Source organism: Peromyscus eremicus, chromosome 5 (genome assembly GCF_949786415.1).
Source record: "Peromyscus eremicus chromosome 5, PerEre_H2_v1, whole genome shotgun sequence".
Lineage (NCBI taxonomy): Eukaryota > Metazoa > Chordata > Mammalia > Rodentia > Cricetidae > Peromyscus > Peromyscus eremicus.
Window position 1 is genome coordinate 39,689,820 of NC_081420.1, and position 24,948 is coordinate 39,714,767.

Consider the following 24,948-nt stretch of genomic DNA (forward strand, 5'->3'; position numbering starts at 1 on the left):
TGTGGCTGGTTCGTCCATATAATTAGAAATATGAATCTCTGGCTACTCAGAGCTTACCAATCTTTACCTTCAAATTCTCCCTGTCATGTGACTTTTCCTAGGAAGACATTAAAAAGAATCTGTTCACCCCAGATAGGGTAAAAAATGTGCAAAGAATTGGTTCCATCCAATTTGAAGTGAGTGAACCAGTTTACTTGGATCTCCTGGGAACATCTTTATTTTAGGCACATGGAAAACACAAAGCTGCATCCAAAAGATGAAAGTCTGGTTCCAACATGGATGACAACCCCAAAAGAGCTGTACAAGAAGAGATCCCAATCCTCAATCAACCTTTTATCTCCTATATTACCCCCCAAACAATATGCAGCTATGGCAGGAAGAGGTGAAGATGTGAAAACAGGCCCTGCCTCCCATCCCCCATGAGACTTGAACTGTCTCATTTACAGTACCATAAGGCAAGCTTCCTCTCTGTTCTTCAGTGAATATCATTGCTGAGGTTGTAGGCAAGGGTATTCTGTGGGACAAACAGTAACTCTACGTCATGGTGGCCAATGGCCCTGTCACTCCTGAAGGAAAGAGATCTACCACAAAACTGCATTACTCCTCTGGTTCATACATTCTCCCCACTCCTTGCAAACTGTTCTCTTAATATCTTGAGATGCTGAATCCCAAGCCCAAGTGGGTCCCTGAGCTGGTTCATAGCTTGGAAATGTGGGTGGAGGACCGGTTTGGGGACCCTGGAAAATAGTTACAGAACATGTTTGGATTTTGTGTTGTGTGTTTTCTCAGCTCACATCCTTAGTTAATCCACAACAAGTGCTGGGATAACCTCTGAGCCAAACAGTGTAATGATTGTAGAGGAAGAAGAAAAGCTGCCACATGGGCCGAGACTCTGCAGAGTTTCCTGACAAGGTGATGATGACAGCTGAAGTCTTTGTGCTGCTTCCTTGGAGCAAAGAACCACAAGATCCTGAAAGTGCAATAAGACCTGGGACTCCTCACCCTGCCAGGCTGACTCAGCACTCACCTTTGGGCTCAGCACAGCAAGGAGACCTTGAAACCCTTCAGTTCACTGAATGTAGTGCTAGCCTCATCTGTGACAAGTTCTTACTATTTATCTCTAGGTAGTTTCTAAGTCACAATCCTCCTGCTGTAGTCTTCCTGGTGCTGGGAGTAGAGGCTTGCACTACCAGTGTGGTAAGGGCAGTCATTTTTTGTTAAGCTATAAGTTTGTTTGGAGAAGGGTCACTTTTTTGTTTGTTTGCTTGCTTTTTTTTTTTTTTTTTGAGATAGGGTCTCATGATATCATTATGGCTGATAGAACTGGCCATGTAGAGTGGTCTGGATTCAAACTCAAAGGGATCTGCCAGCCTCAGCCTCCCAGTACTGGGATTAAAGGATTTCACCACCATACCTGGTTTAAGGGTAGTCATGTTTAAGAGCCTCCAATCTCTGACTCTATAGTTATTCATCCAATAGTCTACCTTTATTAATGAACACTAATGTGCTTGTGATGGAAGATTATAGCATAATTCAATAAATGTTGAAGACTCAGGATTACAGACTGCATTGCTGGAGGTTAGCCTCCATATATATAATGGAGGAAGCAGAAACTGAAGGACAATAACTAATGCCAAGTGCTACCTGCTACCAATCCTAGGTGCAAGCCAGGGTTCACACAGCTCAGGCTTCCAGAAACCTGCAGGATAGAAAACTCTAAAGCAATGATGTAACATTAACTGGGAAGCAGAAGAGGAAGGGTTCAGATCGGCTTTCCAGCTATTTAGAATATAAGCAAATCTTAGGGACCCAAACGCACAGTTTCCTTTACGCTAACATACTGTCCCATATAAATATGCCTATATGGGAGACATGGTTCTTGGATGTGAAACAGTAACTTCCTCCCCATCTAGAAATCAGAAAATCAACTTGGTCTGAGAGAGATCACAGTGACCCAGTTATTAACAAGGTTGAAGGAAAAGATATGGGTAAGGCCAGAGGGAAACTAAAAACTGACTGCAGAAATTTTTTAATCCCATGACAATACACAACAGTAAGTTATTCTTCTTCCTCTTATCTACCTTCAAAAGTATCCACACATATAGAACAAATCCAGACTTTCTTTAGAGGTCAAGAATCAAAACTCAGACCTCATGGTCAAGTGCCACCCTGCAGCTCCTTGAGGGCACTCTCCTGCCTACACACAGTAGATTATTTGATTTTTTTCAACAAGAGACTTTTTGGGACATCTTTGAGTTGTTCAGCTTTAATTGTTTGATCATAAATGGAAAAATTATGCAGCTTGACATACTATTGAAGGCTAAAATGTCATTTAATACTAAAGCGCAGAATCGGTTTGAGGTTCAACTACAACCCAGGAAACATCAAAGCTCTGGAGCAAAGACACACAAGTTGGAAGGAAAAAGGCTACCCTGGAAGTCATCTTGCTTACCAAAGGGGAGACAGCAGGGAAAACTGAATCAAACGAAATGGAGAGAGAAGTGGCTGAGCAAGGAAAAGTGCTTGCTGCCTACCTGAGAGCCTGAGTTCCTTCCCAGAACCATGGTAGAGAGACAGAGCCAGTTCCTGGGTGTTGACCCCCAACTTCCACACACACACACACACACACACACACACACACACACACACACAGAGTACATGTATGTGCTTATGTATACATATACATATATATTATATATATATATACATAAAATGAGTCAATGCTTTTAAAGAAATAAAACTAGAAACACAGTAGAAATTGAAGCACCTACAGTCTTGGAGATGTTAAAGAACTTGAAGCAACAGGTTCCCCAAGTGTCTGCAAATAGGATGTAGGTAAGATGCATTGATTTAGCCCCTGACATTTGGAATTGCATGGTGGTAATATGATAGAATGAAACAGAATCAAATACAATAAATGAAATAACAAAAATAAGAAATAACTCCAGAAGTTAAAAAAAAATATTAGGTTGTTTTCAACCATCCTGAGCTTGACCATGGACAGAGTAAACAAGGATTCAATTTGATTTTTCCACTATGGGGCTCAAACAGCACGGTTAGAAAATTTAGATATTTGTTCTGTGTTGCAGAATATTCCTTTGCACTGTGTGAAGATGTGTCACTGTGATTGGTTTAATAAAAAGCTAAATGACCAATAGCTAGTCAGAAAAAGGTTAGGTGGGACTTCTGAGTACAGAAAAGACTCAGAGAGGAAGAAGGTTGGAGTTGCCAGCCAGATTCAGAGGAAGCAGGACATGCAGGAGGAGAGGTAAAAGCCACGAGCCACGTGACAGTATGTGGATTAATAGAAATGGGTTGATTTAATTTATAGGCACTAGTTAGATACAAGCCTAAGCTAAGGCCAAGCTTTCATAATTCATAAGAAGTCTCCATGTCGTGGTTTGTGAGTTGGCTAGTGGGACAGAGAAAGACTCATTACAGTTCTGTACTAGAAATGTGGTGATTTGAATAAGAATGGCCCTCACAGGCTCACCTATTTGACTGGTTAGTCAACATGGTAGAACACTCTTTGAGCAGGAATAGGAGCTGTGGCCTTGTTGAGAGAAATGTGGCACCAGGGTTGAGCTTGGAGGTTTCAAAAGCCCACCCCTGACCCAATCTCTGTCCCTTCTCTCTCTGTGTGTCTTTCTGTCTCTGTCTCTGTCTCACTGTCTCTGTCTCTCCCTCTGCCTCCAGATTAGGAGGTAACTCTCAGCTTCTGCTCCAGTGCCAGGAGTGCCACCATGCTCCCACCTTGCCCCCAAAATGATGATAATGGACTAACCCTTTAAAACTGTAAACAAGCCCTACTTGAATGTTCCCTTTGAGAAGAGCCGCCTTGCTCACGATGTCACAAGCCATTGCGGGCCATGAAGCAGTTTTAGCAGATGGCACTTGGTAATTTAGAGGGCAACTCACCACAGAAACGATTCTCAGAATGAAGAACCCTGTCAGGCAAGGCTTGCAAGGCCACCAACTCTGTAAACATTTGCTCCTGTCTGTAATTTAACATGTGCGGAAACAGCTGTGGTATCTCCCCAATACCTGCCCTAATTTTATATAACATGTATATGCAATCTCTTGATTACATCTCAATCTTATGGGCACCTATATTTGTGGATTTCTTAAGCTCTCATTAAGCTGCATAATTTTGATGAATAGAAATATACTCAAATATGCTTCATAGCTAGATCTATTGTTCCATGTGGACTGTAAGACACTTAGAAGTCTGTTCTCTATAATTAGCTAAGCTGACAGGGCACATTGGCCAGATGTTGTGTCTCTGTGGATAGCTCACAAGCGAGACTTTCACAGATTTTACTCAAGGGTAGAATTGCAGGTATCTGGCCTTGTTGTGTCAAAGTCCTTCAGAGATTTAATAGCTTCCCCCACTGGCCCTGCCAATGTCAAGACCTGCAGCTCCTCCCTGCTTTGACTTCAAAAGCAATTAACACTTTGTATTTACTTCCACACCAGTTTCTGATGCAAGGATTAAGCTCAGTTTACTATCTGTTCACCTTCAGTCTTGGATTTTATGTGAATAACAAGCAATTAACCAGCTAATTAATCTAACCTAGTCCAAAAGGGATTCAGTTTTATCTCTCAGTTACCATGGGAAGAGCTACGCCATGCATTTAGCTTTTGTCTGGGAAGAGCATGGTCACATGAACTAGAGGGAATAATGATCAGCATGAAAGGCAATAATTGTAGCTATATCATTTCCGTGTGAAAAATACAAATCTAAATGCAACACAAACAAACGAAAACAAAACAAACACAACCAAGAACAACAGAAATTTGATCAGACACTGTCAAAGAAAGAACCAAATGTATTTACATTATTTTCATCAGAATAAACAGCAAAATACCATGTGTATTTTTGCACATGATATTTTGTCTTAGTGCTGTAGATGAAGTCAGAAGATGAAGTGAAATAAATTACCCAGGCAATAGTCTTCCTTTGTCTTACTGGACTTGTTACTGTAGGAAAGATCCTAGTATTTGTGAGACATATATACATGTCTGCCTTGGGGACTGAGAAAAAGCCTATGGACCTATTCTCATCCACTTGGCATTTTCTAATATGGTCATTATTTGTACCAGGGGGTGCAGGGACATAGCCACAGTGTTTTATTTCAGGAACTTCCTCAGAGGCATTGGCTGTAAATACCTAAGTCAATAGCAAAGTTTAACTTGCTATTTCTGTCAACAGGAGCACTGACCAGCACCATTTCTACATCTCTCCGATCATCACCACAGCCACGAACATAAATTTGAGCCAGGCACAGTGACATATACCTCTAATGGTATGTGCATATTCCCAGCAGTTGGAAAGTTTGAGGCTGAAAGATCAGGAGTTCAAGGCTAGTGTGGTGGTTTGAATAAACATGCCCCCCATTAGCTCATAGGCAGTGGCACTACTAGAAGGTGTGGCCTTGTTGGAGGAAGTGCATCATGAGGGGGTGGATTTTGAGATCCCAAATGCTCAAGCAGGTCTGGTGTGACATTCACTTACTGCTGCCTGCAGATCCAGATGTTGAACTCTCAGCTCCCTCTCTAGTGCTGTGTTTCCCTGCATGCCCCCATGCTTCCCACCATGATGATAATGGACTAAACCCCGGAACTGTAAGCCAGCCCCAGTGAAATGTTTTTCTTTTATGAGAGTTGCTGTGGTCATGAAGTCACTTCACAACAATAAAACCCTAATTAAGACAGCCAGCCTCTGCCTTAAAGCAAGGGCCCAATTTGGTTTATTACATGAGACTGTGTCTCAAAAACAAAAAGAAAAACTTCAATAGCCAAAATGTTTACTTTTATTTGTAGCTATGTGTATGTGTCTGTGTACATGAATACAGATGCCAGAGAAGTGCAGAGATGCCAGATTACCCCGGACCTGGAGTTATGTGCAGTTGTGAACCACTTGATGTACTGGGAATCAAACATGGGTTCTTTGCAAGAGCAGCATGTGATCTTTATTGCTGACCTATCTCTTCAGTTTCCTCATATTTTTTAAAAACAAAATAACTCAGAAAGGTAAAAGGAAGTACTTATTAAACTTCTGTTATTTTAGTTTTTCTCAAAAGCAATAATTCTTATAGTTTTTTTTACTCTTGCAAATGATGGAGAGCAAATCTAATTAAAGATATGACTATATTCCATTATTTTCACGTTTTTATTTTATTAAATTAAAACACTCTTGAATATTTCATTCTATATCAATATATTTTGAGTTTATTTACCATCTTATAAATAACACAACAAAAAATCTTGCAAATTTTTAAAATTACATTTTTTTGTGGGAGGGGAGCATGCATGTGCCATGGCACATGTAGAAGTCAGAGGGCAGCTTAAGAGAGTCAGTTTACTTCTTTAACCATGTGATTCCTGGGGTCAAGCTCAGGTGTCAGTCTTGGTGATAAGTGCCTTTCCCTGCTGAGCCATCTCGACCAGTCCTCAATGCCGTAATTCTCTTGTAAGTGTGGAACTTGGGGGTATGTTTCCTGTTGTGTTGCTCTCTTTGCTTTGGTTCAGAAGGTTGAGCCTGGGCCTTGTCCATAGAGGAAGTCACCCTGACACTGAGTTACTCCTCAGCCCCTGAATATTTTCAAGTAGCTAACAAATGCACACTTGTTTGATATTTAGGCAATGTGTTTAGAATGATGTATACAATTTGTAAATTGTATTTCTTCAGTGAACACCTGTATCTGAAGGATTAGTTCCTAGAAATGAGGTTCCTGAATCAAAGGGATTCACTTCAGTAATTTGTGCAGATGCTGACACATCCCTCTGCTGATCTTCACTACCTGAAGCTCAGTGGAGAGAGACTTCCATCTATCTATGCAGAATTCACATCAAATGACTTCAATCTATCTATGCAGAGTTCACACTGAATGACCTCCATCTATCTATGCATAGTTCACACCAAATGACCTCCATCTATCTATACATAGTTCACACCAAATGACCTCCATCTATCTATCCAGAGTTCCTCTGAATGACCTCCATCTATGTATGCAGAGTTCACTCTGAATGACCTCTGTCTATCTATGCCCAGTTCACATTGAATGTTGAAGGATGATGTGAGAGTAAATGAGAAGATACCTGGGTCTCTTTCTCTTTGATCTGATCTTCATATCAAACATAGCCTGCTCACCACCAGCTGTACTGTGTGAGACTATCTTTACCTGCTTAAGCTTTTCTTACTTGATTAAAAAACATATACAAGGCATAGAAAATACTAACAGCCATTTCAAACCTCCTATTCTGAAGCAACATGGCTTCTCCAATCTTACTGAGCATGCCAACATTCAGCCAGGTGTCCATCCCTGTGAATCAGGATAAACGGGTTGAGAACTGCATAACCAAGGGTTAGAAATTTTTGAAAATGCATTGTGAAGGAGTCATTCTTCAAAGAGAAAGATAAATATAAAGAGACAACACAATCTGTCCAATAGAAGGAAAGAAAACAGAGCATCAGAAGGAGGACACTCTGGGCAGCTCTCAGCTCAGGGGGAGTTCTGTAGAGAAGCTTGGCCTTCTGAAGGTAGAGGACATGCTGGTGGTGCTTGTGGAGAAGAGATACCATGTAGCCACTGGCCCCTCCCATGGCTCCCTGAAACACAGCATCTCTCAAGATCATAAGAAGGAGAAACATGCTGTTTATTTTCTGACTTTCTTTTTTGAAATAACAGTATAAACTATTGTTACTCAGTTGTAATGTATTTGTGACTCTGTTTCTGATGGAGTGGAGGAGGTTCATGCTGATCAAGGAATTGAGAATCCAAAAGAAGAGCAGGGAGAGAAGCACGTGCCATGTGGACCTCAGTCTGAGCCTCCCCCACCAGGAGGCTCTGGGGCTCATGATGATGGCCTGGACCACAGTGAGGAGACTGCTGGTGCAGATGGAGAGGCCCCGGGCCATCCTTTCCAGATAAACAATAATGTGACAGCCCACATCACCTAGGAAGTGTCTCAGACCTAAAGCTGCAAATGTTGTTGGCATGCTCTTGGAGAAAAGCGTTATAATATTTGTAAAAGCCAAGTGCATGAGAATGAGGTGTATAGATTTCTTTCCAGAACCCACAAAAGTGCATATGTGATTCACCAAAACAGAAATATTCACCACGGTGCCAAGTCCAGTTATAAGAAGGAATATTGTTGTTTCACTAATATTCAAAACCATTTCTAACTTCGTAGGGAGATAATTTTGCATCTTCCAAGTAGAGTTTGAGGAAATGATATATATCTGTAAAATATATTTAATGTCATAGTGTCTTTCTGGTCTATAAAAGACAACCCGGATGTGTAATGGAACACATTTTCTATCTAAAGAATTCTACTTTTTTTTTCTTGTTAGTCTTTATGGGACATCTTATACCTTAAGTGGAATCTGTGGGAGAAGATAAAAATATCTGAAATTACAAAACATTTATATTAGCAAATAGACTTCCATATTAGCCAAATTAAATTACATGTTCAGATGTTTACATATTCCATGTGTTTTGAACCCCAGCATGTGTTGAAATAAACTCAAATGCTTACCCACCTGAATGTCTCCTTGTGTTTTCTATTTCATTTTGTTACCTCTGCTATGAGTCAGTTCCCAACCCGGACATTCCCTTAACCTCCTCTCCTGCACAGCTAGTCAATGGACACTTCTTTAAAAAACTGTGTCAACCCTGGTCATTCATCTCTGTAATCCCAGCTCTTGAACAAGGATGAGGCAGGATTGCTGTGGATTCCCCGCAATGACATAGAGAGTTTCAGGTCAGCCACAGTCACGTAACAAGACCGTCTGAACTCCCACCCCAAGAGAACCCTAGAGCAGCCCCAAAAGCAAAACAAAAATCAATATGAAAGAGCCAGGCGGATCTCTGTGAGTTCGAGGCCAGCCTGGGCTACCAAGTGAGTTCCAGGAAAGGCGCAAAGCTACACAGAGAAACCCTGTCTCAAAAAACCAAAAAAAAAAAAAAAAAAAAAAAAAAAAATCAATATGAAGCAAAACAACCCTATCTTACTGCATCAATAGTAGCATCTTTCAGAGTGGGAGACCTTTCTTCTTCTGTAATTCCTTTTGTTTTATTACTGTGTGGTTTTTCTTTTAAAATGAATATAGAAAAAAATCTGTGCTGTGGAATGGTCTTTCCTTATGTTGTGAATATGTGTTGTTATCATTGCTTAACAGTAAGCTGCTCTATGGCTAAGCAGCCTAGAGGCAGGTGGAAAACCCAAGCAGAGATCCATGGAGAAGAAAGGCAGGGCTGGAGGAGATGTTGAGAGCCGCCCCGGGAAGCGGGGAAGCCAGATGTAATGTAACAAAGGTAAAGTAATGAGACATGTGGAGACACAGAGATTAACAGAAATGGGTTAATTTCAGATATAAGAGCTAGCTAGTAAGAAGCTGAGCCAAAGACCAAACAGTTTGTAATTAATATATGAGCCTCTGAGTAATTATTTTATAAGTGGCTGTGGGACTGCGGGTGGGAGAGATTTGTCCAGACCATGGGCCTGGGTGGCACAAACTTCCCCCTACAGACCTGTTTTATGTCCTGTCTCTAGTGACTGCATCTTTGATTCATTTATCTTTATACTCCGTAGGTGTGTGCCTCTATGCCTGCCTTTTATCTTTTATCTCCAAGATCACTGGCAACAAGAACTGTGTGAATATTGGCTTGTTCCCAAGTCTGGGATGATGCAGCCTCATGAGTAGAATCCCTCATGAAGTACTGTCTTTCAGGCTCAGTTTCCTTGACTGCAAGATGAGCGATTACAATCTGTAGCCATGCATTAAATAAAGCATGCTGGGGTTTGAAATTCTCAGCCCTTAGTGCAATGAAGCACCAGGCATATCAGTAAGAACAGCTGTAACTGGTGTATTTAAATAAGAGTTGATTAAAAATTTAGTCAGACATCTAGAATCTTAAAAAAAAAACAAAATTCAAACTATTCCCCAATACCCTCATGTCATTAACAAATATATTTATGATTTTATGATTTTGGTCTAGTGTTTCCCATCTTCCCAGGATTCCTACCTTAATGTTAGTGAGGACCCAAATCTCCAAATCAGATTTGGGGTAAGCTTTGAAACCCCTATTACAATACTTCCAGTAGTTTTTGACTAACAATTTGAACAGTAGCAGGGATAATAGGGAATTACCTTCCTAAACAGCCATTGAATTATTGTTGGAAACTACTTAAAAGGGCGTGCTGTACATTGAGTTAGGTAACAACTCAGGCAAGCAACTGTGCCCATTTCAGACAGAGTTTTCTCAACCAGCAAAGGCAACAGTGCTTGATGCTTCAGAAAACTGAGTCTAATTTACAATGGATCATATTAACTTGTAACCTGGCCAAGATAAAGAATAATTATAATTTTCAATACAAATTGTTAGTAGTTTTCTCTATCATATTGGTATATAATGAAGTTGACTCAGAGGTATAGTATGTTATTTATAAGATTAGGGGAGACTTTGAGGATGAGTGCAGAAAAACATTTAAGATAAATACACATACACAGAGAGAGAAAGAAAGGGGGACAGAGGGGGACGATTTGTAGAATTAAGATCTTAATAGGTTAAGACAAAGTTTGTCCATATGTAAGAGACAAATATGCCCTGAAGACATTGTGTGGAAACTGATAATGGTGTAGTCATGGCACAGGTGAAGGCAGAGCTTACAGAAGAGAAGGGTTTCTGGTTTGTTTCCCCCTAGGAACTGGAGATGTTCTTGTATCATTCTTATTCTCCCCAAAAGGAAAGAGGCAACACACGGAAAGACCCTCCCTGAGCTCCCCAAAGGCACTGGCTCCTAAGCATGGAAGCCTGGCACTTAACCATCTTTCCAGCCTGTGGTACATACCTGTGGAGATCAGGCTCGCCCAGCCCTATGCCTCACAGTCAAAGAAAAAGGAGCTGTGTGGTTCAGAGGGAAATTTTGCAGCCCCAGGGAGGAACATCAAAGAGTGGTCAGGTGTGCTCACTGCAGCAGCCGAGGTGGAAGACAAGCTCTGGGTGAGTCCTCTGGCCAGGTGAGCCTTCCAGGGCTGCGTTTGAACCTTCTGGGTTCAGTCTTGTTTTCAACAACCTGTCACTGGGCTTCAGTTTTCACTCTCTTGTTCTCTGCAGAATCTCATCCCTGGGGCACATCTCTCTCTCCCTCCACAATTACTACATAGGTTTCTTCTAGAAGCTGTTTCAGACTTAATTGGAATTTAATTACTGTATGTAACAAACTATAGAAGTGATCCCTGGAAGTACAGTCTGGAGTTGAATTACTTTAACAAAAGGACACGCAGTGAGGAAGTGAACAGCAGCTAGGTTCTGAGTCTCGCTGCCTATGTCTCCACTCTGTGTCTCTTCACTGTCACAAAGTTCTGAAGCTGGGAATTAGAAAGGACTTGCTTTACAGGTACAGAAAAAGCAATGTCCTGTTCTTTCCTTGACCTATTCTATGAGTGACTGTTTCCTTCTTTGTCTATTAAACAGCAACTGGGACCCCGAAAACCAATGGAACTCCATGTGAAAGACTCATCCTGTCCTATAATGACCATCAGTACATATCAGAAGCTTATTATTATTATTATTATTATTATTATTATTATTATTTTGGTTTTTTGAAACAGGGTTTCTCTGTGTAGTTTGTGCCTTTCCTGGAACTCACTTGGTAGCCCAGGCTGGCCTCAAACTCACAGAGATTCGCTTGGCTCTGCCTCCCAAGTGCTGGGATTAAAGGCGTGCGCCACCACTGCCCAGCCTCGGAAGGTTATTGACTGATTTATTGGTGGAAGCAGTAAATTTACACAAGGAGCCAAATTGCCAGGTGAATTTAGGATGAACTGTGTTTTACAAAATGATATGCCCCTTATTTGACATTGAGTTATAGTTTATCTTGGAAAGGTTTCTCTGTTGGCTTAGTACATTCTCACTAATGGCTGCCTGTCTTTCAAGCAGAGGTCAATACTGTCACTACTTGGTGGAGAACAGGTAGGTCTAGTTGGTAATGACAGGCTCCATCAAGATGGTGGTCTCCCTGCCTTCCATGTTTCAAGATGGGAGTCCAATACTACATCATCATGGGGAAGGGCAAGCTGGCCAGTCCACAGGACAAGTATATTACTGCTAATTAAAAACACGAAGGAGCTCTGGCTAAGCTGGTGGAAGCCATCAGGGCCACTGCCAGATATGAGGAGATCCATGATCATGGAATGGTGATGTCCTGGATCCAAAAGCCCATCCCTAGTGACAGAGGAGAACACACCTACTCTAACAAGGCCACATGCCCTAATTCTTTCAAATAATGCCACTCCCTATGAGTATATAGTGCCCATTTTCATTCAAACTACCACAATGATTGAGAGGTATATTTATCTGTAGGCATGAGCATAAGTATTTGGAACACAGTTTGAAGCTTTATTGGTTTAGGAAAATGGCAGTAGTAGGTTTCTCCTCTACAGTCCGTGATCTTTCCACCCATGGGATCTTACCTAGCTTTATAGATAGGGCCAAGCATGAGTTTTCTCCTATTGAGCATCCATTAAATCCATTTAGACAACTGTTAGTTATCCCCAAGATGCTGCTGGTTATCCCCAATATGCTGCTGGTGATCCCCAATATGCTGCTGGTGATCCCCAAGATGCTGTTGGTTACCCAATATATATGTGCCTCTGTTGAGCCATTAGACATACCTTGCCAGTCACCCATTGTGATTTGTAGGCTTTACAGCTGAACTGCTACTGTTTGCTTTTCTCCCTCAGCGGTGTGTACATCATCTTATAATACTATTAAGAGGTAGCTCTCAGGAAGGAGGCTTCCAGGTCAGTTACCAGGTTGATTTCCTCCAAGTATTTTATGTGAAGTTTGTGATATTTTCAGCAATAGGGTCTTGCCCTCAACTTCTGGGAGGTAACCAAGTACCTGGAAATTTCTCCAGTCCTGCCTTGTCCAGCAGTCCAGACAAATCTCTCCCATGTGCAGTCCCACAGCCGCTTATAAAATAAATACTCAGAGGCTTATATATTTTTTCTTTTTCTTTTTTTGGTTTTTCGAGACAGGGTTTATCTGTGTAGCTTTGGCGCCTTTCCTGGAACTCACTCTGTAGCCCAGGCTTTCCTCAAACTCAGAGATCTGGCTACCTCTGCCTCCTGAGTGCTGGGATCAAAGGTGTGTACCATCACCACCCGGCGTCAAAGGCTTATATTAATTACACACTGTATGGCCTATGGCTTCGGCTTCTTGCTAGAGAGCTCTTTCATCTTAAATTAACCCATTCCTATTAATCTATGTGTTGCCATGTGGCTGTGGCGTTACTGGTCTGCTGGCATCTTGTTACTCCTTTGGAGGCAGCTGGCATCTCTCTTGACTCCGCCCTTCTCTCTGTATCTCTGCTTGGATATCCCACCTGGCTGTAAGCTTTCTTGCCATAGGTGAAAAAATTGTTCAGTGGGAGCCACACATATTCACAACATATAGAAATGCACCCCACTGCAAAATAAGGATGATGGCTATAGTCTATATTGTTCTGGGGGTCTTTGGATACCCTTGACCAATAATTCAAAGAGCAGTATCCTTTACTAAGCACTAGGGTTGTTAATCCATGGCTTCTGGGAGGATTATTTTCCCCTGTGTGGGGTAGATCTATTTAAACTGTGTGTGTGTGTGTGTGTGTGTGTGTGTGTGTGTGTGATGTATGTCTATATTTAAGTGTATATATACATATACCTATATATACACACAGAGATAAATAATATGTATCTTAATGTAAGTTTATGCAGTGTCCCTGTAGTGTTATTCATCTTAATTCCCTTTTTACCCTTTGTATTACTTTCCATCATCCTCCCCTTGTGTTTCTTTTTCACACAAAATTTATTTTTCAAATGATCATTACGAATTTATCCAGTGACAGTTGAAAACTTCCTAGATAATTCTGTATTTTACCTTAACTAACACGTTGTTCACTTGGTATTTAGAAGATTGTTTCATAATCCTTGTGGTTCCAATGATCACCTAATCAATATGGAATCCTTTATAGATCACCATTAGAAGGTTGTAAATGTTTGAAACCGGGGGAGAAAGATTCAGAGAGATTCAGAGTCAAAAGTTCAGGATCTGATTACACACACATTAGTTAGCACTGTGAGAAGAGACGATGACCTTGTAAACATGTTGATTGTTTATTTTTCACAATTCACAATGTACTTGTGTATGTGGGGACATGTTTATACATAGGTGTCAGAACATCACTTTACACACTATATAGTCTTAGTGGTGCACAGCCTTGTACTGTGGCTGTGAGAAATTATTAATGAGAATGGAAGGCCCCAGCATTCTGATGAGCTCTGTGCTGGGGCTCACCAGCTGACATGGAATCTCTAGTCAAACTGTGATGATCTGATTCCAAGGGGCTAGGGAACAAGTGATGAGACCCAATCACCATAGGGAAGGTTGCTATGGTCATGGAAATAACAGTGATCAGAACAGTTCAATGTAGAGAAACCTCTTATGCTGATCGGCTGATCATGGTATCTGATAATTGTAAAATTCAAGTGGCCTTGAACTCCACCAGAATTCTATATGCTATATACAAGGGGGAAATCACCAGATCTGGATTCATCTCACTTGAAACACTAGAACTGTTCATCAGCAAGTTCCCAGATGTGAGCCAATGTTCAGTCTCAAAGCTCCTGCAAAGAGGGCAGAGCCAGATTCCCATTTGTAGATGCCACCACAAATATGTGCTGTCAGTCAATGTGCCTTCTGGTCAAATGAGCTGCACTCATTTACTAGGTTACTTTGTGGTGAGAAATGAACTTGCTTATACCTTTCAGATTTGATAGGACTCTAGTCTAAATTGACATTAGTTTTTAGAAATTATTTTTTTAGATTTTATTTTTATTTTGCATTTATGAGTATTTGCTTGCATGAGTATCTGTGCTACATGCATGCAGTGTCCGTGGAAGTTTGAAGTGAGCATCAGGGCCCCTGGGAATGGAGTTACAGATGGTTGTGAGCTGCCCTGTGGGTGCTGGGCATTGAAATAGGGTCCTGTAGAAGAGCATTCAGTGCTCTTTACCTCTGAGACATCTCTCCAGACCCTACACTAGTTTTTAGAGGTATAAAATGTCACTGTGCCCCACCAATCTGAGTAGAGGTTCCATAAGGAAAGGTGATCAATGCAAATTCTGTATAACATTCACTATGCCCTGTGAAAACTCCATTGTCATTTGAGAATCCAGGTTTCTTCACAAGAAGTGTGTTGTTTCTCTCTGGTTAATTAATTGTTTTAATATTTAGCAATTTACGATGTGCCTGGGTGTGAACTTAATCACTGCTGAAGCCTTGCATTCTCTCTCTCTCTCTCTCTCTCTCTCTCTCTCTCTCTCTCTCTCTCTCTCTCTCTCTCTCTCTTCCCACATGGAAATATGGAGGTTGATATATCTGGTGTCATCTTCCACAATAACTCTCCGCATTATCATTATTTTTTGATTCACGTGTCTGTGTGTGTGTGTGTGTGTGTGTGTGTGTGTGTATGTGTGTGTGTGATGCACATGGAGGTCAGAGGGGAACTTATGGGAGTCAGTTCTGTCCTCACACTATGTGGGTCCCAAGGACTGAACTTGTTTCATCAGGCTTAGTGGCAAGTTCCCTTACCTGGTGAGCTCTCTCATCTGCCCTCTACATCTTATCTTTTGAGACTGGGTCTGTCTCAGAGCTTACAGACTGGATAGACTGGCTGGCCAGTGAGCTGCCAGGATCTGTCTTTCTCCACCTTTCAGTCCTAGAGTTACACAGGCCACTGTGCATGGCTTATTTTATTACATGGTCCTATGAGAACTCAGGGTCTCATAATGCACAGCCAGTACATTACTGATAGAGTCAACCTCCCAGATCTGCCTCCACCTCCTTCTCCTCTTCCTCCTTTATCCTCACCCCACCTGTCCCCCTTTTTAACACCCTCAGTCCTGACATTGCAGGCATGCACACCCACACCTGGGAAAACGCCTTGATCTGAAGGAACCAGATTTCAAACAAGCACTTTTTAAATCAGTCTTTGAGAGCTGACTCAGAGGGAAGGATGTAAGATCCTGGGGATGGGGTGACAAACATGTGTTGCATCTGAACTGGGAGAGAAGGTTGCTGAGCATTAAGAGTAGACAGGAGATGCATGACCATTGACACAGCGAGAGAAAGGACAGACTGGAATTTGAGTTGTGTTCACTCTCTTCTCTTCATAGATTTTGTTGCCAGTAAAATAAAAATATAAAAACAAATCCTGCAGTGATGATTGCCTAGGAAACCTTTCAAAATGTTGGAACAAATGATAACTGAAGAAAATGTTTGAAATCTAAGATATTTTTACATTCACACTGCAAGGTAATATTTATACTAGAAAGCCAAGCTACTTAAGGAACTATAGCATAAAACTATAACAGAAACTGTTAACATTTTTGGTGCAACCAAACACAAAATAAATATAGATTGACCATTGTAAAGTAGAACTATGATGTACCCAGATGTTTACAGGGGTTCTTATTATAGGTGATAGAAATGTTATTTTCAAATAGAGTTCAAATCTGTCTCTAACAATTCTAGAGTTTTATGTTCAAAGATAATACAATAAGTTAACTATCAGTAAGTACTTTTCATAATGGGCTCATTCAATATCTGATAGCTAGACCCATATTCTCTACCCAGTAACTTATTGTGTGGATCTCATTGCAGAAATTACCAAGTAAATTAAATTAGAATCAGATCCTTATGCCATTTTTTTCATGACAGAGAGATGAATAGTGTTGTGGAGAGTCAGGGTGCAAGTAAGGGCAGCTACCAACAAGTCCTGTCTGCTTGCATACACATTTATTTATCAATATTGAAAAACAAATTCACATTTTTATGAATACAGCAATTACAGAGGGATATAGAATGGCACTTTACTGTGCATACATTCCCTGATTATACAGTCTATAAACTATGTTACTGCAGACTGTCTTCATGCATCAATTAAGTGTTTCTATGCATTTCAGTTCTGGGATTGGTGTCAATGGATTCTATTGACTGAAATTTTACAGTACATGTCATTCCAGATAAAGGTGTCTTGATTCTTCACCATTTCTTCACAATTCCATAAGATCCTTTCTGTGGCTGGATAATTAACCTGATTTCAAGCAGCCTAAAATGGGCTTTTTGGTGGTTAAATTATTGTGTTTAGGAAACAACGATTCTATAATGTGTAACATTTTCCCCCAATGAAATTCTCAAAGAACAAATCTACCTGTGGCTATAGACCTAAGATAAGAAATTCCTGGCTAAAAGAGAGATAGACAAGTTCCTTTGATAAAATTTATCCAATTTGTCCTCACATATCCCACTCCTGGACTCACAGTGCTGAGAAAATCATTTCCATAATCTGCAGTTAAAGGCACTTCTCCAGGGTGCCTAGCTGGAGAAAATATCCATATCATTGTGATTTGCTTAGATCTCTCTCAAATCAAGGCTGTGAGTCACTAGGATTACTGTCTATGAATTAAAACATCTTTAAAGTGCTTTGGTTGGATTTTTGTCTTACTCACAATATTAGAGAACAGAGATTTCTTTTATGCTTATTAAACAGATAAACAAGAGGAACAGTTTTTCAGTTTCTTCCACTGAGCATGCCAACACTCAGCGGGAAGTCCATCCCTGTGAATCAGCACAAGGGGGCTGAAGATTGCATAACCATAGACCAGAAATTTTCGAATAATCATTATCTCAGAATTGTTCTGAGATAAGTCTGAAGAGAGACTTAAAAATAGAGAAAAAGCACAGTCAGTCCAATAGAAGAAAAGAAAACAGAACATCAGAAGGAGGACACTCTGAGCAGCTCTCAACTCAGGGGGAGTTCTGTATAGAAGCTCGGACTTCTGAAGGTAGAGGACATGCTGGTGGTGCTTGTGGAGAAGAGATACCATGTAGCCGCTGGCCCCTCCCATGGCACCCTGAAACACAACATCTCTCAGGACCATGAGAGGAAGAACAATCCACTTTGTTTTCTGACTTTCTAGCATAAAATAACAATGGTTGTCACCATTTTCAAGCTGTGACATATTCAGGTTTTTACTTGTGATGGAGTGGATTAGGTTCACACTTATTAAAGCATTGAGCATCCAAAAGAATGAAAAGAATGGAAGGATGTGCCATGCAGACTTTGGTCTGAGCCTTCTCCACCCAGATGCTCTGGGACTGATGATGATGGCCTGGACCACAGTGAGGAGACTGCTGGTGCAGATGGAGACACCACGGGCCACCCTCTCCAGGTAAACGATGATCTTACAGCCTATGTCATCTAGGAAGTTTCTCAAACCAAAAGCTGCTATTGTCTTTGGCAATCCTTTTGCAAGGAGGATTATGATGTTTGCAAAAGCCAAATGGATGAGAATAAGGTGTATGGGTTTCTTCTCAGGGCCTCCCCACCAACTGAACATATAATGTACAGAAACAGAAATGTTCCCCAGAGTGCCAAGCACAGTCATGAAGAAGAAAACTATTTCCTTAATAATCTTCAAAACCATTTCTTCCTTCTTAGGTAGAAAGACTTGTTTCCATGCTGCAAACACTTTTAAGAAGCATCAGTAATGTTAGATATGAATCTGAAATTTACATTTTGCACAATGGCATTTTCTAGTGTGCAAGAGGCAGCAATAGACACAGATAATGTGTGCAGATTAGATCCTGGAAATGTCCCAATTTTCCCCACTGTGGACTCTGGAATATTGTGTGTGCTCTGACAGATGAGTTTGGGAACTGCTACTCAAAATCTAAAGTTTCAAAGGAGATTTTGATTTTTGAGCTGTGCACTAGTAAAGTTGACTTGGTCAAGTGTGTGTGTGTGTGTGTGTGTGTGTGTGTGTGTGTGTGTCTGTCTGTCTGTCTGTCTATGTGCATGGATTATCCTAGTTAACTCTCAGCATAGCTGAATTGAACTCCAGTTTCTCCAACCAACATTTCTTCTGTTTCTCATTCTATTTCATCATATTTCCCCACTTGAATCCCAAAGCCTGAGGCTCATGATGAATCTGTGTGCCTTCCCCACATCACCTCACACACACTAAGAATCCCTGCTGGGTCAACACCTGTAAAATATCCCAGACTTAGTACTTTACCCTCCGCACTGTTTCCTCCTTTGTTGATATTCCTTTCTTGTCTGCATATGGATTAGTAGAACATTTCCCAGGTTTGCATTTGACTTCAAAGCTTTATAGTTTTGATTTCTCCATTTAATTTTTTTGACATTAACTATTCTGTGATTTCACTCCATATCAATTATTATGATTTTTTAAAAATTGTCCTCAGTGAAAAGTCATATTGAATAACGTTTCCCGATAGGGTCCAAATATTAAAGCTGAATCATCAAAAGACATCCTGAAAAAGAATTCTGTGTTAAAAAGTCATGTTACTGCCCTGTTGTAATTAGGAAGAGCATTAAGAGGAATCGTGGGACACTTCCTAGGAGAGTGGGTAGCAGAGGGCTGTGATCTTGGTGGATGTCTTCAGGGAATCTGTGACCCCCAATGAGCAACCTCAGGGCATCTAAAAGAGTTTGGAATGTCTCTGGACCAGGGGATGATGATGAGGTGGATGGGAGAAGGGGATTAATGAAGTATTATGTGCCGCTATGAAATGAGTGAAGTTTTTGAGTTATGACTCCTCAGTATTTTCTACCTACAGTACCGTAGGTTGGGGCTACTGTGTAGCAGGGATCCCCATCTCAGAGTTCACGGTGTCATTTGCCTCTGTGGGGCCTTGTGAGCAGCAGTTTGTCAGTTTGCTTTGCAGCTGCTTCTCCTGATTCTTCTCCAACCTGTGTATCAGGCAGGCTGCTTTGTTCTGCATCGGTCTGAGCTGATTCCAGAACCTTAGATCTCGGCAGGATGTTATTCTTCATGCTCAGGAGCTCCGTTCTCATTTCTTGGGGATTTAAGGTAAGCTTTGGGCACCTTCTAGAATGAGAGGAAACTGTATATTTCAGTGGCTCCATGGGTTTGTGTGTTCTGAGTACTTGGAATGCCCTGTTCCCTTTGCTCCCTCCTGTTAAACTTACAGGATTGCTTTAAATGTCTGTGTCTTGATACCACCTGTGACCTGTGTGAACATAGCCTTGTGGGTTCAGGTTGTCTAATGACTCTAGTAATGTCAGTTATGACCTTTGAACTGCTCCTCTAACAAAGGGGTAATTGTCTCCTGTGCTATTGCATGCTAGAATTCAGGATACCATCCTATATGTCTGTAAATAATGAAACATGCTCCAGACATTAATAGCAGGCATATCAGTTTCACTACATTCATTACTACATTTGGAATAACCATTAACCATTTACCTAGAGAATGGAATCTGCAGAAATCTCTGCAATCCTTTCACCTCTAGTCCTGATAGAAAATATTGAATGTTTTCCACTTGTTTACAGACTGAGGATTCTACTTTCTAACTCTTTTCTTTTCTCCAAAGGACTAGGGATTCTACTTTCTAACAATCTGTTCTTTTTCTCCAAACTTTAAAGCTCTGCATCCTGTTTGAAGCCAGCTTCAGGGACATCTCAAAAGTGATTTATCTTTTCATATGAGAAATCACAAGATGTAGAGATGGCTCATCGCCTAGATTATCTTGTGAAATGTTTTAGGAAACATGATTTCTGTCTACAGAGACAAAGAATACCACATTCTGTATAACCCCAGAACCTTGAGGTGCATTAGTAATTTCTTCCATGTCAATAAATATAAGATTATTGTTCCTTTTCCTCAGCACTGGGATAAAATTAAGACGATCTGTTTCAGGATGTACTCCTTCACAGCCTGGATCCTTTACAGCAGGGATTCTCAAGATGGTAATGGCAGCTGCTACTCTAGTGGTTTATACTTCTCCACACCTTCCAGGCACACAGTGATTAAAATTGACTTACAAGTGTGTACAATATCAGGTGTCAGAATCAAGAAACTTTAACAAAACCCTTCCAGTTTATCATAAGTCTGTTTAGGAAGTACCAACACATTATAAAGAAAACATTTGCCAATATTTGAAATATGGAAATGCACCAAAATTGAAAAGTACAAATTTTATAAGCACAATGGTAATAACATGTTAGAATCATTATGCTAGTAAATCTGGAGACTGCAAAACAACAACATTTTGTTTTGGCTTTCTTTCTCTCTCTTTCTCTCTCTCTCTCTCTCTCTCTCTCTCTCTCTCTCTCTCTCTCTCTCTCTTTGAGAAAACGTCTTCCTATGTAACAGGCTGGTCTCAGCATGTAATCTTTCTAATTCATTTCCCTAGTGCTGATATAGTGGGAGTGTTCTATTCTGACTGTCTCAACATTTTTGTTTTTGTTTTTGTTTTTGTTTGTTTTTTATCAATTTATATGTATGGGTGTTTTATCTGCATGTATGTATATGCACTACATGTTTGCCTGGTGCCCGTGGAGGCCAGAAGAAGACATCAGATCTCCTAGAACTATAGATTCAGATGGTTGTGAGATATTGTGTGAGTGCTGGGACAAACCCAGGTCCTGTGGAAGAGCAGCAAGTGCTTTTAACCACTAAGTCATCTTTCCGGTCCCAGTCTCAATATTTTGATACACTCTTGAAATTTTTATACATACTATAGCTTCCTTTAAAAAAAAAAAAAGGCAAGGAGATAACCATAGGTAAAGACCCAGCCAGAGCTCTGTCATGATCCCCCAGCCTGAGGATGGATAGCGATGCCTCAACATTCCTGTTCCATTTCTGTATCTCTAGGAACTAGTCTCCTTTGGTTTTTCTGGAGTCAGGGACCAGCCTCATCAAGGTCAGGAGGAAAGCAGATCCTGAGGATCACAGAGCCTTTCAACTGCTCCCTGGCTTAGTCAAAGAGAGAGACTTCTGCTTTAGTGAAACTCTCCATGGCACAGCTGAGGGGATCGAAGATCTTACCTCCATGAACTCACCTGGACCTCTGTGGTGCAGACAGCCTCAGGAGCAGCTCTGGGAAGTGACATTTGCCAGGTCCTATTTGTACTGTCAGGATTTGTGGGGCTCTTGTTTGCCATCAGGTAGTGTGGACTTCAAGTTTCATGTTGTCACATGTCAGGGGGAGGAAGGCCTCTGCAGGGCCCCACTCCCTGAAGTACAGCTTCCCCTCTCTCCACAATTACTACATCTGCTTTTCTCAGAAGTTATTTCAAGCTTAATTAGGGTTTAATGATTTTAAGAGGAAGGATTTGAGATGAGAAAATGAACAACTGATTTTTTTTTTTTTATTGAGCTCCCCACATCTCCAGATTGTTTTTCACCTTCCCAAAGAGACAAGCTATGATCTGGCAGGGGACCGGCTTCTGACATACAGACTAAGTCACCTGCTTCTCTTTCTTAAATCCCTCCTTAGACAGAATTAGAATAAATGATGCTCAGCACTGGGGATTCTGCTTATTGAGCAAGTTCCAAATATGGACCAGGATGAGTTTAGGGTCCCTTGTTCTCCCTGTGCCCGTTGGTAGTTAAGGTGTTCACTGTAATTGATTGTTTCATTCCTGCACTTTAAATATCATATGAGACTTGAAATATAAATGCCTCTCCAACTTCAACCTCATTCCAAAAACAATGTTTACTTGTTATAAAACTTCAAGGACACTTCTAAATCTCACGTGTGTCCAAGAGTGGTCCTTCTGTGTACTTTGCATTCTAGTGCCCAGGAGCCCTTCCTATCCCAAATACAGAATGATGTAAATAAATGTGGGTGTAGGCTGACTGTAGAAATGATGGCATCACCATCTTGTTCTTGAGGAGAAAGCACCACTGGGCTTCCTTGGGAGATGAGTTTGAGGTCACTTGTCTCTCTCTGTGCCCTGTGTGGTGGTGTCTCTACACATGTGGGTGAAGCTGCCATATAATAGAAATCAGAAGTGGTTCTGCTGTGAATGAAACGACAGCTTTTGAGGAAACCAGGATTTCCACCCTCTCTATTAAACGGGGAAATCCAGGTGAGAGAAACTCAGTTGTACACTACATACGTCAGGGTGGACAGAAGCTGAAAAATAAAATAGTTATCTCTGGTCCAACAAGGAGCACTTTCCTCTGTTCTCCCTGTTAATTTGTTTAGAAAATTTCTAAGTATCTTTTTTACCTTTGAAGTATAAAGAAAAGTAAAGCAATTAAAAGCTTGTAGTAGTTTGACTGATTTATTCAATAAAAGGCAAGAAAATATCAGGAAGAGAATCCTTCATGCTGCTTCCATCCGGGATGAGTTCTGTAGAGAAAATTAGTCACCTATAGGCAGGGGACATGCTGGTGGTATTCTTGGAGCAGAAATACTATGTAGCCAGTGGGTCAGCCATGATGCCATGCAACAGGCCATCTCTCAGAATTATTATAATGAAAAAATCCTTTTTATTTTGCAGCTTTCTGACAGGAATAAAGTAACAACCATTACCACTTTTATTAATCTCATACTACTTGTTTATTTTCTTTTCACATTTAAGGTCCTATCTTGTCAGAGCATCCATTTCTTCTAAACAGACTATTAGTAACTCTCTATAATTTTGAGCCTTATTTTCTTATTTACTTAAGTGTCTGTCAATTTCTGCATCAGCAGACATAGAGAGTGGTCAACAAAGAAAAAGTCACGTGCTGGGGAATAATTCTATAGTCATGGTGTTTATTTGTCTAGTTTTGTTATGAAAAACATATGAGGCATGCTAACTTCATAAAGAATAGTTTATTCATTTTGAGTTCAATGACATGGTTCTCACCATTATCTAACAACTTAAATAAGTGCATTGGTCTGGATGACATGAAGCTCATGAACATTCTGAACTGAAAAATAGATGTTTGAACATCAGTCATCTAGAAGGCATAAGAGACTCCAGACTGACCCACAAATGGTTCCACAGAATAAAGGACAGAGCCCTTTGTCAAATATCTGCATGATGGCATTCACCATGACTGCCTCTTCCACTCCAGAAATTTCCATAATATGAAGCCTTTGCTGCAAATATGTACTGATTCCTGTTGTTGTGTTCAGAAAGGTGTTACCTGGATCCAGGTCTTCCTTTTGAAAAGTGGAAATGGTTCCGAGACTCATCTGTGAAGCAGTTGTCTTTTCCTAATGGCACTTGGCATGGTGGGAATCATTTGTGTATTGTGGATTACAGATCCATATGGGATCCCCAGGAAGGACTGTATACACAGTATCTCAAGAATGTGACTCTGGCAGCTGAAATGCCCCTTTCCAAAAGAATGCAAGGAAGCACCATCACCTTTTATATATGCTATAGGGTTGCTGTTTGCCTGGTGAGAGGGTCCTGGGCCTCAGTCTGTACCAGCCTGCACTTCAATTCACAACTTACACTAAAAGATCATTGCTTAATTTCTGATCATAATAATAGTGTATGTGTGTTAATAAAATAAGAGGACAGTATTACATAAAATACAACATCCTTAATTCTAAGACTATATCAACTCTAAATCTTAGGATAAAATGGATTTTATTTTAAACTAGCTCCATTACAACATAATCAGCCTCACAAGAAGACACAAGAAATATGATTGGCAAAATGTTGATGATTATAAAACTTACTATCAGCATTATTTCTAGCTTTGAGTTTTTGAAGTAACTACCCACTGCAAAAAAAGAAGCTTCCGTGACTAAACCTATGGCAACACTAACCATGGGTATAATCAAGTATTTACAGTGGAATTTGACAGGCCCATCATGTCTAGTCAGCAAAGTAACAGCTGCAGTCTTCCCACTGGGGCTGTGGACACACCACCCCCACCACAGGCTTTACACTAGCTATATGATATGAATTCCCTTCTGTTTATTTGGTTTCAGATCCAGTCAGAGAGCATCTGGTTGTTTCCCTGTCAGTCATGCCTTTATTGCAACAGTTGGGCATGTCCTGTGTGTCATGTTGGTAGTTCAACACGCTTGGTCCACAGAGAAGGACAAATG

General features: G+C 40.8%; 2 protein-coding genes across 2 annotated transcripts; both read right to left on the reverse strand.

The window, feature by feature from the left end:
* Positions 1-7,288: 7,288 nt before the first annotated feature.
* Positions 7,289-8,212, reverse strand: LOC131911290 (vomeronasal type-1 receptor 4-like). Its single transcript, XM_059263276.1, has one exon. The coding sequence runs from the start codon at positions 8,210-8,212 to the stop codon at positions 7,289-7,291; it is 924 nt and encodes a 307-aa protein (XP_059119259.1).
* Positions 8,213-17,596: 9,384 nt separating this feature from the next.
* On the reverse strand, positions 17,597-18,541 carry LOC131911283 (vomeronasal type-1 receptor 4-like). Its single transcript, XM_059263268.1, has one exon. The coding sequence runs from the start codon at positions 18,539-18,541 to the stop codon at positions 17,597-17,599; it is 945 nt and encodes a 314-aa protein (XP_059119251.1).
* Positions 18,542-24,948: the final 6,407 nt, after the last annotated feature.

Coding starts and splice junctions, on each gene's coding strand:
- LOC131911290 (XM_059263276.1), bottom strand. CDS start 8,212: ATGCAAAATTATCTCCCTACGAAGTTAGAAATGGTTTTGAATATTAGT.
- LOC131911283 (XM_059263268.1), bottom strand. CDS start 18,541: ATGGTTTTGAAGATTATTAAGGAAATAGTTTTCTTCTTCATGACTGTG.